Raw genomic sequence first — 14,280 nt, forward strand, 5'->3', positions numbered from 1 at the left:
CATTAACATCCCGCACCAGGTGGTGTATTTGTTATAACTGGTGAGCCTCCATGGGCACACCATCACCACCCAAAGTGCATCATTTACCTTCCCTTAGGTCAGGGGTTCCGATGGCTTTAGGCGACCCCTATGTTTTGGTCGTTCGACCCCGCCGGGGTCGCGACCCACAGGTTGAGAACCGCTGACTTAGGTAGTGTCACTGCCCTAAGGATCCCTCATTCCCCACCTATTCATCCCTCCCTATACCCAACCCCTGGCTACCACTGATCTCTTAAATTATCTTCCTAGTTTTTCCTTTTCCAGAATGTCGTATAGTTGGAATCATACAGTATGCAGTCCTTTAAGATTGGCTTCTTTCACTTAGTAATATACATTAAATTTCTTCCATGCCTTGTCTTGGCTTTTGTTTTTTAAGATTTTTATTGATTGATTTTAGAGAGAGGAGAGAGAGAAGGGGAAGAGGACAGGGAAGCATCAACTCGTAGTATAGTTCTTTTCCTTATGTGCCTTGACTGGGCAAGCCTGGGTTTGAACTGGTGACCTCAGCGTTCTAGGTTGACGCTCTATTCACTGTGCTACCACAGGTTAGGCTCTTGGCTTGATATATATTTAGTGGAGCTGCCTATGGGATTCAGGCAATATTCTTTTTAAATTTCTATAAGAGTTTGTTTGAGCTGGATGGATGACATATATCAAGGAGCAAGATCTTAAATGCTCCCCAGGCAATATTTTTATTAAGTGCCTACAGTGCACGCCATACAAAAGCACTTTGCTTTATATAATTTGCCTTTTTATCTTTTTTCAGTCATTGTCCATTTTTTTATTCCATCCTAATACATGTTATTGGCTATGAATATGAATTAGCATGAATCTGTAATGTTTCAAAACAACTTTGCCTTTAACAGTAAATACCTTCTTGTTACTATTAGTATAAAGTGATTTTATGTTTAGCATATGCTTCACAAATGTAAAAAGCTCATATTTAGCATTATCTTCCCTAAATATAATCTTCACCAAGCAAGTAAGAGGTAAAACTTCCACAGCAGAGTTTGCTTTTTCTAGAATTTAGCCTCTGGTGTTTGTACTTTGTTTTAGAATAGATAATACATTTACAAAGTTTGAAAGTAAAAACAACATAAAAAGCTGTATGGCTTGACCAGGCAGTGGCTCAGTGGATAGAGCGTTGGACTGGGATGCCAAGGACCCAGGTTCGAGATCCCAAGGTTGCCAGCTTGAGTGCGGGCTCATCTGGTTTGAGCAAAAGCTCACCAGCTTGGACCCAAGGTCGCTGGCTTGAGCAAGGGGTTACTCGGTCTACCGAAGGCCCACGGTCAAGGCACATATGAGAAAGCAATCAATGAACAACTAAGGTGTCGCAGTGTGCAATGAAAAACTAGTGATTGATGCTTCTCAACTCTCTGACCCTGTCTATCCCTCTCTCTGACTGTCTCTGTCTCTGTTAAAAAAAAAAAAAAGCTGTCTGTAGAGAAAGTTTGGTGTATTCTAATTTTTCCCCCACCCTGCCCCTTATGGCTAACTATGTTTATTAGTTTTTATCCTTATGGAGTTCTTTTATGGAAATACAATTAAAGACAAATTCGTGTTCTTATTTTCCTCCTATTCTTTTTTTGTGTGTGTGTGACAGAGACAGAGAGAGACAGAGAGAGGGACAGATAGGGACAGACAGACAGGAAGGGAGAGATGACAAGCATCAATTCTTTGTTGCGGCACTTAGTTGTTCATTGACTGCTTTCTCATATGTGCCTTGACCGGGAGTCTACAGCAGAGTGAGTGACCCCTTGCTCAAGCCAGCAACCTTGGGCTGAAGCTGGTGAGCCTTGCTCACACCAGATGAACCTGCACTCAAGCCGGAGACCCCAGGGTTTCTAACCTGGGTCCTCTGTGTCCCAGTCCAACCACCGCACCACCACCTGGTCAGGCTTCTCCCTATTAATAACAGGTAGCCTACTAAATACACTGTTCTGTGTTTGAAGGCAGGAGTTCTTAACTGGATGGGATATGCCTTTAGGGGTTCATAACTGTGCTCCCCCACAGTTTGAAATAACATCTGTATTCATCATAATTCTCATCAGATTTTTGAGGTCATTTATGGCCAAAAAAGATTAAGAACCATTACTCTTGAAGAGTTTACAGCTTACATAGCAACAATGTGAATTTGTGCCTAGTCATCAACTGTAATTAAAAGATAAGGCTAGAAAAATGTATCTGACTTAATATTTAATGAATTCAATGCAATTTTATGCTTTAATCCTTTTATATATTGAAGTGTTAAGAGGAGAAAATTATTAATTCATTATGAGGCTATCAAATTAAATACTTATTAGTTTATATTGGAATTTAAGAAGTATAGTATTTTATTTCTTTAGATCTCTGTTGTATTAAGTGTAAGTGGGGGGATTATTAATAGCTGTTATTGCTCATGTGGAAAATTTAAGTTATAGGAAATACTGTTAGGGGACAATTCTTTTTACCTAAATAAACATTTTCTTGACAAGCTGAAAGTTTCATCTGGATTTATTCCTTGAGAGAAAATTGAATCCCACCTTGAACCATATAAATACTAAATGAATGTTTGTTGGGTAAGAAAATATGAGCGAAATAAAAAAGAGAACTCCAAAGGCGAGGGTATATTTAGAATTTTGTGAAAACAGGAATCTGTATTCTAAACATGTGATCTCACTGTTTTTACAGATACATTCTGTATGTGTTCATGTGACATGACAGTGCTACATAAAAATTCAGCAGTCACAAGCTAAGAGATTTTTGACAGTTCAACATTTAGAGACTAGAGCATTTTTTATTTTGTAATAAACTAATATATCTTGCCACGTTAATAACAGTGTGTCTATGAAAAACATCTTGGTGAAAATGTTATCTGACAAAGTTGCTACCTTTCCAATCATTATCCCTTTTGGTTTTCTTACCTATGGGAAATTACCCTCCTGAATTTATAGTCTGAACGAAGAATATACCTGTTGTGGGCGTGGAGTTGTAAAAAAGAGAGTTTTCTTAGAAGCACAAGAATTCAAAACAAATACCAGGCAGATTAGGTGTCATTTTTCTAATCTACACCATCTAAGATGACTTGATATCTGTCTAAGCAGTTGTATTTTATACCCTGACAGCGTCCTAGGTGAAACACTCTGACTTTCTGTGGCCGTCATCAATCCTCACTAGACTAGTATAGAAAATCCTTAAACTCTCACTGAGTTTTCAGATCTGCCAGTGAGTAAGGGAGATTAAAGTTTGTTTTATGCCTCTTGATTAGAAACAAGTATTTTCTTAATGATAATTTATGTCCTGACCCTTATAAAAAGAAACTGTATAGTGGGTTATCATAATCATACAGGTATAACATTATTTTGTGATAGATATTGTGAAAGCTTTCTACTGTATTAACTAGTTATAGGTTGAAATTTCTGGTTTATTTCATGTTCAAAGCTGTTTCTAATGGACGTAATATCACAAACTTGTTCTTTATAAAACGAGAAGGTCTCTATGGGAGCAGTTTCCTGCAGGAAACAGAAGCAATAGGATTCTTCTTTTATTTTGAGATTTAGTCAATATGAGAGTTCATTATTTTGAAAGAATTCTTAGACCCACAAGGTATGACCACGGGGAACACCTTTTAGAACTGTTGTGTATCAGGAGGCTTGAGGCCAGGCTAGGGAGCCAGAAGATCATTATTTTTTCCCTTAGCTTATTACTTTCTGTTCTTTTTCCGAATCTGGGTCTATACTTGTATGAATTTGGAGCCCCCTCATTATCCTCTGATCTGTTTTGGTAATAAAATTAATGTGTCAAATATTTCTACTCACCGTTTTCATTCCTTTCATTAGCAAATACCAGCTGTGGGCTACCTCTAAAGATGCTCCGGAAGACACCCATCTACACCTGTGGCACATACTTGGTGATGCTGGTCCCACCGCCGGGGGGGTCGGGCAGCTCTGCCACCCGCTCTCTTTTTGGTGGAACGAGTGGTTTGTCTTCTTTAAAAAGTAAGTACATTTTATTTTCGGCACTTTTCCCAATTTGTCTCCAACTTTGAAATGTAAGGCTTTTCTATGAATGATTTTAAACTTACTCTGTTAAACAGTCATTTGCAGTAGCTCTCTGCTGACAACCAAAAAACATATCTATAGAGTGACAGACTACGAGGAATTTAAAATATAATTTTTATAGATGATATAATATTACACTTCTGAAAACTGTCACCCTGTAAAATTATTAAAAATAATACTGAGTTCAGGAAAATTTCAGGAAATAAAATAATGTGTTGCTAACATTATTTATAGCAAGAGATTTACTCACGGTGATAGAATCCCAAGGTATTAAAATAAGTAAGTAAAATGCCTCCATTTTAGGACACATATACATATGAAATATTAAACCAAAAATGTATAGTACAAAATAATATATGCAAAAATTCATTTATGTTAAAAATGCAAATATTTTCATAAAAGAAAGAGGCATACTAGAGTAATTAAAGCAGTGCGATTTTACTGTCAGAGTGGGCATATAGTTAAATGAGAGAAAATAGAGAATCAAGAGTGTTTCTTTTGCATTTGCCACTTCCCGGCTTTCTTACCTTAGGGACATCATTAACCCTTTTGAGCCGCACTTTTCCCACTTGTAAAAAATAAAAGGATAATACTATCTCACACTATTTTTTGGTGATCATATACAATAAAGTCAGAGTATTTTTAAAAAACAAAAAACAAAAGGAATTGTTCCTTTTATATATGATAACTTTTTTAAAAATTTGTTTAGGCACATAAAATGAAAATGTTTTAACATCTATTCACTTGTTTTCATTTTCCAGTATTTGATATTCTATATTCTTAAAATAATTTGCTTAGAGTAATTTCATTACAGGATTATATTTCACATTTAGATTTTTTTTTAGGTTAGAGGTGGGGAGATAGACAGACTCCCACACGTGCCCTGATCAGGATCCACCTGGCAACCCCATCTTGGGCTGATGCTCAAGTACTGAGCTATTTTTAGCGCCTGAGGTTGATGTGTTCCAAGGGAGCTATCCTCAGTGCCTGGAGCCATGCTTAAACCAATTGACTGCAGGAGGGGAAGAGGGAGAGAAAAGGGAGAAAGAGAGAGAAGCAGATGGTTGCTTCTCCTGTGTGCCCTGACTGGGAATGGGACAGGGACTTCTACACGCTGGGCAACACTCTATCCACTGAGCCATGTGGCCAGGGCCACATTTAGATTTTTAAAAAGCATTTCTTACCCTGACTTAAGCTTGCAGATATAAATTTGACCTCAGCAGTTAAAAAAAAATTATTTATGTAAGAAAAGTTGAACTTTAGGCCATTTCCAGTAGTTGCACATGTTTGAAATTTAGATATTCATAATAACTATAAAACTCTTTTGCCTTTAGAATTAATGATTGGACTTTTTTCAACAGTTTATTTTCTCTAACAGTTCATATGACCAGACTTTAGTCAATGAGTTAATGATATAAATTTGCTATTACTATCTTTAAAAAAAAAAAGGCAGCTTTATTGAGATATATGTTACATACCATAAAATTCACCTCTTCAAAGTATAGAGTTCAGTGGTTTTTGGTGTATATATATATATATTCACAGAGTTGTACAACTAGCACCACTATCTAATTCTAGAACTTTCCCTAGAACTCCAAAACAAAACCCCTTGTCCATTAGCAGTCACTCTCCATTTCTCCCATTACTCTAGTCCTTGGCAACCACTAATCTACTGTCTGTCTTCTGAATTTACCTATTCTAGACTTTTCCTATATATGGAATTATATAATACATGTACTTTTGTGACTGGCTTTTTAAAACAAAACTTAATACTTTCAAGGTTCATCCATGTTGCAGCATGAATCATTACTTTATTCCTTTTTGTGGCTGAATCATATTCCATTGTATGGACATACCCCCATTTTGTTGACATTTGGGTGGTTTCTACTTTTTGCCTATTTTCAATAATGCTAACATTCATGGGTCAGGTTTTTGTGCAGACCTGTTTTCATTTCTCTCAGAGATGTACATTGGAGTAGAATTCTGGGTCATATGGTAACTGCATGACTACTCTTTTGGAGGGACTGCCAGACTATCCCAGCCATGCTGCACTGTTTCCCATTCTCACCAGCAGTGTATAATGGCTCCAGTTGCTCTACATCCTTACCAACATTTGTTATTTTCCAATTAAAAAAATTATTATTATAGCCATCCTAGTGGGTATGAAGTGGTATCTCATTATGGTTTTGATTTGAATTTCTCTAGTGACTAATGATGTTGAACATTTTTTCTTGTGCTTATTGGTCATTTGTAGATCTTCTTTGGAGAAATACCTATTCAAGTCCTTTGCCATTTTTAAATTGGGTAATTTGTCCTTTTATTGACTGTTAGTCTTATTAAACTCATTTTTGGTCTGCTTGGCATGGCTTTTTCTCTCAACTGAAATTGGCCCCATTTGATTAAGGCAGGCCTTCACACTGCTATTTTTTTCATAAGGATATAGCTTACATAGTGATTCTATTTTAGACCAACAAATCAATAAGTGCTGAAATTCCTCCTGTGTCCTGTTCCACATTGGTCACTGTGGGGGCCGCTCAGTAAGCAGGAGAAGTGGTGCTTGCTGAGCTTACAGGCTGGGTGGGGGAAGTGATGGAGGGGTGAGAAACAGCTAGAAAATGATTTACTACGCTGTGTCACTGCCTGATCTGCGGGCAGCATCAAGTGCCGCAGAACCAGACAGAGGGTTGTCGTTGTGTGAGCTAGAGGGAGAGAGTGATGAGGTCTTTAGTGTAAGTCATGAAAATGGATAGTATTTGTGTAAGTGGCCAAGTCGGGGGAAAGGCATATGCATGGAGACAATGAAAAAGACATTGGGAGAAGATCTTTATGTTGCTGTGCAGGATGGAACAATGGTAAATAGACCAGAAATGAAGAGTACAGTGTAGATTATAGCTCATGTCAGGTGTGGTAAGGATCTGGATTACTAGGGTGATGGAAATAGGAAAAACAAGCCCAGGTGACACAGTGCTTGAATTTTATGTTTGAAAGTCAGGGAGAAAGTAATAGCAATAATAGCAGCTAGCACATATGAACTGGTGTAGGTCCTGGACATATTTTAACTTATTTAATCTTCACAAGAATGATTTAAGGTTGGCTCTTCTATTATCTCCACTTTACACATGAGAGAACTGAGAAGTTCTGTAATTTCCCAGAGTCGCACAGGAGTGGTAGAGCTGGAATTCAAACCCAGACACCTAGAGCCCATGCTTGTCATCACTGCACTATCCTGTGTTAAGGAAAAAGGTCAAAGCTCCAAGTGTTAAAGCCACTGCTTGGAAGGACAGCCACTGGGCTGTGTTTGTGTCCACTAACCTTTATTGAGCACCAACTATATATAAAGTGTTTCTTGTAAATGTTACCTTGTGATGTTAATGATCATAGCCCTTTTTGCAATTACCCATAATAACCTATATTGAAAAAACCTTTATACAAAGTTGCTGTTTATAAAACACTTTTAAAAAATGGTCCAGCCTGACCAGTGGTGATGCAATGGATAACAGTGTTGACCTGGGATGCTGAAGTCCCAGATTCGAAACCCGAAGGCCACGAGCTTGAATGTGAGCTCATCCGACTTGAGCACAGACTCGCCAGCTTGAGCGTGGGATCATCAACATGATCCCAAGCTCGCTGGCTTGAGCCCAAAGGCTGCTGGCTTGAAGCCCAAGGTCACTGGCTTGTGCCCCTGGTCAAGGCTTGTATGAGAAGCAATCAATGAACAACTAAACTGAAGCAACTATGAGTTGATGCTTCTCATCTCTCCCCCTTCCTGTCTCTCTCTCTCTTTTCTCAAAAAATAAATAAATAAATAAATAAATAAAATAAAAAGGTTTACTATTTAGGAAGATATTTTGTGACAGTGTTCTTTGTGATCTTATGTGTGTATTTTCTCCTCATTGTTACCATCAATAGCCAACAAAAGGTGTGATTTTTATGAATGTCTTCTTAAGAGCCCAAAATTTAAACTCTAAAAGTAGACTGACCATCATTTTAAGGCTTATTAAACAGCTTAATGTTTGTTTTCGAAGTCCTAGCCTCTAGCTTGGTGTATAATATTTCGGATGGTCAGTTCACAAGTCGTGCCGATCTCATAGATGCCGCTGGAAGCTCACTGGGGCGTGGTGCTCTTGTACCAGGATTGGGTAAGAAATGCCCACATTTCCTTGGGAAATTCAAAGTTCTAGCCGTTTCTCTCGAAAAACTTTGCCAATTCTCTGTGGTATTCTAGTTTCCTTGAAAGAGAGATTTTAAAAAATATTACTGTTTAATTTTGAGAATTAATATAAGAAATTGCCTTATGAAATGCCTCTGCATAAGCTGCTATCAAAGACGCAGTCCATTAGGTTGTGTAATGGTGCCTGTAACAAATTCTTCAAAGTTCATGCCATTAAAAGGAATTGGTGAGCTGTTTATTGTTTGAAAATGAGCATTGTGTAATATTTTTTTCTTTGCCTTGATTCCTAGGATGCTCTTATCTTAAGTTATGAGCTTAGTTACTAAGGCTTTTATTGGGCGTTATGTTAATTAATCCTATTGTACCTGGGTTTTAATGTATACTACTTAAATCTTTTTTGGAATTAACAAGGCCACATAGAAGTCAGTTACAGTACTAAGAACTGCCTCTTTTATGAGACTTATTCCATTTCAGTTTTTTGTTTGTTTTCTGAAATGAGAAGTGGGGAGGTAGAGAGTCAGACTCCCACATGCGCCCAACCAGGATTTACCCAGCATGCCCACCAGGGGCAATGCTCTGCCCATCTGAGCCACTGCTCTGTTGCAACCGAAGCCATTCTAGCACCTGAGGCGGAAGCTCTGGAGCCATCCTCAGTGCCCAAGGCCAACTTTGCTCTAATGGAGCCTTGGCTGCAGGAGGGGAAGAGAGAGACAGAGAGAAAAGAGAGGGGGAAGGGTGGAGAAGCAGATGGGCACTTCTCCTGAGTGCCCTGACCCGGAATTGAATCTGGGACTTCCACATGCTGGGCAAATGCTCTACTGCTGAGCCAACCAGCCAGGGCCATTCCATTTCAGTGTTAAGCAGAGCAGATATTGAATCCTGCCTTTTTGCTGAGCCTCAGTCTGTGGCTCTGCCCAGGAAATGCATGGAAGGAGGATGGGACGGTCAGCACTGGGAGAACCCGAGCATTCCTGTTCCATAGCAGTCTGGGAGAGCTCTGCACACTGGCGGAGGATGACATGACAGTTGGGTCAAGTATGCTATTTCTGCAGGTGCCTGCTACGACACAGTCAACAACATGCTGTGGACCTGCTCAAACGACTATATCGATCAGTGGTGCAATCCTGGGAATCAGGCCTTCCATTACGTCTGCCAGAGACTTGGAGTCAGCCACATCATCGCTGAGCCTAGAGGTGAGGTGTGCTCCGTCTTACCAGAAAAGACCCCCCCACACACACACACGGGATATCAGAGTGCAGCAGCGAGTGGGAGCGTGGCCCAAGCAACCAAATGGGTCAATGGCCATTGACCCATTCTAAGTTCTCTGAACATAGAAACCTAAAATCCTTGTTCTCTGATTGCTTTATGATTAAAATAAGTTTTTTGGGTTTTTTTTTTTTTTTTTGTATTTTTCTGAAGTTAGAAGTGGGGAGGCAGTCAGACTCCTGCATGCGCCTGACTGGGATCCACCCGGCATGCCCACCAGGGGGCGATGCTCTGCCCATCTGGGGCATTGCTCCACTGCAACTGGAGCCATTCTAGCGCCTGAGGTGGAAGCCATGGAGCCATCCTCAGCACCCAGGCTAACTTTGCTCCAATGGAGCCTTGGCTGTGAGAGGGGAAGAGAGAGACAGAGAGGAAGGAGAGGGAGAAGGGTGGAGAAGCAAATGGGTGCTTCTCCTGTGTGCCCTGGCTGGGAATTGAACCTGGGACTTCCACATGCCAGGCTGACACTCTACCACTGAGCTAGCCAGCCAAGGCAGGAAATAAGTATTTAAATAGAGCTTTTGAGGTGGTCCATAGATTTTTTTTTTTTTTTTTTTTACAGAGAAAGAGTCATAGAGAGGGCTAGACAGGTTCAGACAGACAGGAATGGAGAGAGAGAAGCATCAATCATTAGTTTTTCATTGCGACACCTTAGTTGTTCATTGATTGCTTTCTCATATGTACCTTGACCATGGGGCTACAGCAGACCGAGTGACCCCTTGCTCGAGCCAGCAACCTTGGGTCCAGGTTGGTGAGCTTTGCTAAGTTGGTGATCTCGGGGTCTTGAACCTGGGTCCTCCGCATCCCAGTCTGACGCTCTATCCACTGCGCCACCACCTGGTCAGGCCATAGGTTTTTTTTTATGGGAAAATTATGTTTTTTCTGCAGTTGTCAGAACTTTGGTACAAAAATTGATTCTTTGTTTATATTTGGCATGGGATTAAATGCTTTTATAATTGATAACTTATACACAAACATAATTAGATAGAATTACTAATAAAGGATCTTTATAAATCTTAATATTGAGATTCTTAATATTAAGTTTATTTTTTTTATATTTAAAATGTGCTTATTGGGACAGTTCCCCACTCCTGATTCGGGATGCTCTCAGGGCTGCTCCCTCTTCTGGAAGCCTTGCTCTGCCTCCTGCAGGCTGGGGGAGGACAGGGCAGCAGGCAGCACACAGAACGACCGTTTGTGCGCAGCTAGAGACAGTGGTGACTCCATAGCATCCTGGGCAGGTCCTGCCCGTGCAGCAGGAGCTGGGTCTTTGCACTGGGCGCTTCTCGGGTTTCCTCTCTCCTCCGAAGCGAGAGGCGTGTTGTTGTGGAGGGTTGTCACCGCCAGAAAACAATGTTAACTTAACATTGTTAACATTGTATTAACTCTAAATTTTGCAGCACCCAAGTCAGCTATGGCGGTATGGAGGAGTGAGTAGCTCAGCAAATTCTCTCTTCATAAAGCAATGATAAACTGACAAAATAACAAAGTCAACTATTCCTAGGCTCCGGAAATTGAACAGAGGCATACACCAAATTGAAAAGTGGGTGTTCTTTAGAACCACTGGACTTTGGGCTGGAACACTGCACATTTGTGGTGTTCTTAGCTGGAGATGCTCCCCTCACCCTCCTCAAGCGTGGTCAGTGCAGTAAGTGCACCAGGCTGGGGCAGACTGTGTGAGCCAGCATCCTTGCTGCCAGAGCAGCCGACTTGCTTTGGAGCAGAGCACGGAAAAACTCATGCCCAGCAGTCCTGTCCCTGACACTAGCAATCTGGCTGTGAACAGAATACCAGTGGCTTGGCCAGACTGAGGCTTGTGGTCCTGGGTCGGGCTAGCAGTGAACCAACAGTCTAGCCAGACTTTGACTAGTGAAATATGGGTAGTACGAAAGCTACTGAAGGCCTTGATAAGCTCCCCACACATCTGCACGGAGGAAGCCGAGAGGGCCCAACTGTTTGCACAGGCCTGGCTAGACACGAGCCTGCAGAGGTGTGACAAGGGTCTGGCAGGAAGTGAGGCCCTGGGCAGAGTTGAAAACTACCTGAACTCTGGTGTGCTCCCCCTGAAACAGGCATCCAGGGTGGAAGTCTTGCTAGCTCAAGGTGTTTGAGCACAACCTCTGACTTATATGAGATAACTCCAAGGAAGGGAGGCTTAAAAAGAAAAACAAGAATAATAAAAATAAACAAAGAAAAAATTAAAATAGAAGCAAAATTAAAAACAAACTAAGCAGAGAAATCAGTAGCTACATGCTGTAGCAAAACTCAGATGTTGGACTTAGTAGATGAAGACTTTAAAGCAGCCTTTATAAATCTATACAAAGAACTGAAGGAAACCATATTAAAATATTAAAGGAAGGCCTGAATGGTGTTAGCGCAGTGAATAGAGCATCAACCTAGGACACTGAGGTCCCAGGTTTGAAACCCTAAGGTTGCTGGCTTGAGTGCAGGCTCACCAGCTTGAGCACAGAGTTGCCTGCTTGAGTGTGGGAATATCGACATGATCCCATGGTCACTGGCTTGAGCTCAAGTGCTTACTGGCTTGGCTGGAGCCCCCTGGTCAAGGTATATATGAGAAGCAATCAATGAACAACTAAAGTCCTACTACTATGAGTTGATGCTTCTCATCTCTCTCCCTTCCTACCTGTCTCTCTCTCTTTCTTTCTCTCTGAAAAAGAAAACCACACACACACAAAAATATCTATCTATCTCTACACACACACAAAAGGAAAATATGATGACTATGATTGAGCAAATAGAGAAATTCAACAAAAAAAATTTTTTTTTAAAAGATCCAATTGGAAATTCTGGATTTGAAGTGTTAAGTGACTGAAAGAAAAATTGTTAGAGTGGCTCAGCAGCAGATCTGAAACAGTTGGACTTAGATGGATAGAGTTACACTGTCTGCATAAGAGAAGAAAAAGGTTCTTTTGAGGAGTGCTGGTCAGGTGTTTTATAGACTGTCTCTTGGTTTGGGTTTGTCTGATGTTTTCTCATTTTAAATTGAAGTTACAGATTTGGGGGAGGAATACCACAGAGATGAAGTGCTTTTCTCATTATGTCAATATCACAGGGGTACATGATATCAACATAGTCATCTTTTTCTTTTCTTTTCTTTTTTCTTCCTGAAGTGAGAAGCAGGGAGACAGTCAGACAGACTCCCGCATGCACCCGACCGGGATCCACCTGGCATGCCCACCAGGGGGCGATGCTTTGCCCATCTTGGGCGTTGCTCTGCTGCAACTGGAGCCATTCTAGCACCTGAGGCAGAGGCCACAGAGTCATCCTCAGTGCCTGGGCCAACTTTGCTCCAATGGAGCCTTGGCTGCGGGAGGGGAAGAGAGAGGCAGAGAGAAAGTAGAGGGGGAAGGGTAGAGAAGTAAATGGGCACTTCTCCTATGTGCACTGGCTGGGAATTGAACCCGGGACTTCCACACACTGGGCTGGCACTCTACTGCTCAGCTAGCTGGCCAGGGCCAATATAATCATCTTAAATAGAGTAATATTCAACTTATTACTAGTGATATTAAAATTGGTTACTTGGTTTAAATGCCAGCTTTTTTCACTGTAAAGTTACCATTTTTCCCTTCCCATGCTCTATTAGAAGCAAGTCATTGAGCCATTGAGCCCACACGAATAGGAAGGGGAATTAAGCTCCAGCTCTGGGAAGAAAAAGCATCAGAGAATTTGTGGGCATGTGTTAATCAGCACAGTAATTAATAACTATTTGGGGGGAAGGGAGAGTATGCGGCTATGCAGTTTTCTACTCATATTGTTTATTTCTTCTTGAGTTAGTTTTGGTGATTTATGTTTTTTCTAGAAACTTGTGTATTTTATCTAAGTTTTCTTACTTGTGAGCATGAAGTTGCTCATAGTATTCCCTTATAATTAGTTTAACTTTTATAGGGTCAGTAGTAATTCTTCTGCTTTGGTTCCTGATTTTCGTATTTGTGTAAATTTACTAAAAATCATAGAATTGTGTACTTAGAATGGGTGAATTTTATAGTATGTAAATTATATCTTGATAAAGCTGCTTTTTAAAAAGCAAAAAGAAAAAGTCAACTATGTATTAGTGACTCCCTAATTATTATCCCTAAGCTTCTTGCCTGAACTCTAGACTATGTATTCACCTCCTCTAGGACAGTGGTTCCCAACCCCTGGGCTGCGGACCGATACCGGTCCGTGGGCCATTTGGTACCAGTCCGCAGAGAAAGAATAAATAACTTCCATTATTTCCGTTTTATTTATATTTAAGTCTGAACGATGTTTTATTTTTAAATAATGACCAGATTCCCTCTGTTACATTCGTCTAAGTCCCACTCCTGACGCTTGTCTTGGTCACGTGATACGTTGCTGCTAAAATTAAACCCATAAACTAGCAAAATGAGTGAAAAACAAAATTCCATCAAAAGTTTTTTTACGAAATGGAAAAGGGCCAGTGAGGAGACAGAAGAAGAACCTACGACCTGAAGAAAAAGAAGGCTTCATTTAACAGACAATACCAGGAGTCCTACTTGAAGTATGGATTTATCGCAACTGGTGATTCTCGCGCACCAAGGCCGCTCTGCATAATATGTGGTGACCGGCTAAGTAATGAGGCAATGAAGCCTTCAAAACTGCTTCGCCACTTGGAGACCAAGCACCCGACTTTAAAAGACAAGCCTTCCGAGTATTTCAAAAGAAAAAAGCATGAACAAGAAGGACAGAAACAATTACTGGTGGCCAATACATCAATAAATGCGAGTGCACTGAGAGCATCAT

At 40.6% G+C, this 14,280-nt stretch overlaps 1 protein-coding gene across 6 annotated transcripts in view; it reads left to right on the plus strand.

The window, feature by feature from the left end:
• Nucleotides 1–14,280, plus strand: part of HECTD4 (HECT domain E3 ubiquitin protein ligase 4) — a 197,399-nt gene that overhangs the window by 79,350 nt on the left and 103,769 nt on the right. For all 6 annotated transcript variants that reach the window (XM_066260527.1, XM_066260528.1, XM_066260533.1 and 3 more), the window contains exons 9-11: nucleotides 3,861–4,019; nucleotides 8,108–8,221; nucleotides 9,306–9,446. In XM_066260527.1, the coding sequence (XP_066116624.1) occupies nucleotides 3,861–4,019; nucleotides 8,108–8,221; nucleotides 9,306–9,446 (414 nt within the window). The remainder of the gene's footprint in view (nucleotides 1–3,860; nucleotides 4,020–8,107; nucleotides 8,222–9,305; nucleotides 9,447–14,280) is intronic.

This window comes from Saccopteryx bilineata, chromosome 2 (genome assembly GCF_036850765.1).
Source record: "Saccopteryx bilineata isolate mSacBil1 chromosome 2, mSacBil1_pri_phased_curated, whole genome shotgun sequence".
Taxonomy (NCBI): Eukaryota; Metazoa; Chordata; class Mammalia; order Chiroptera; family Emballonuridae; genus Saccopteryx; species Saccopteryx bilineata.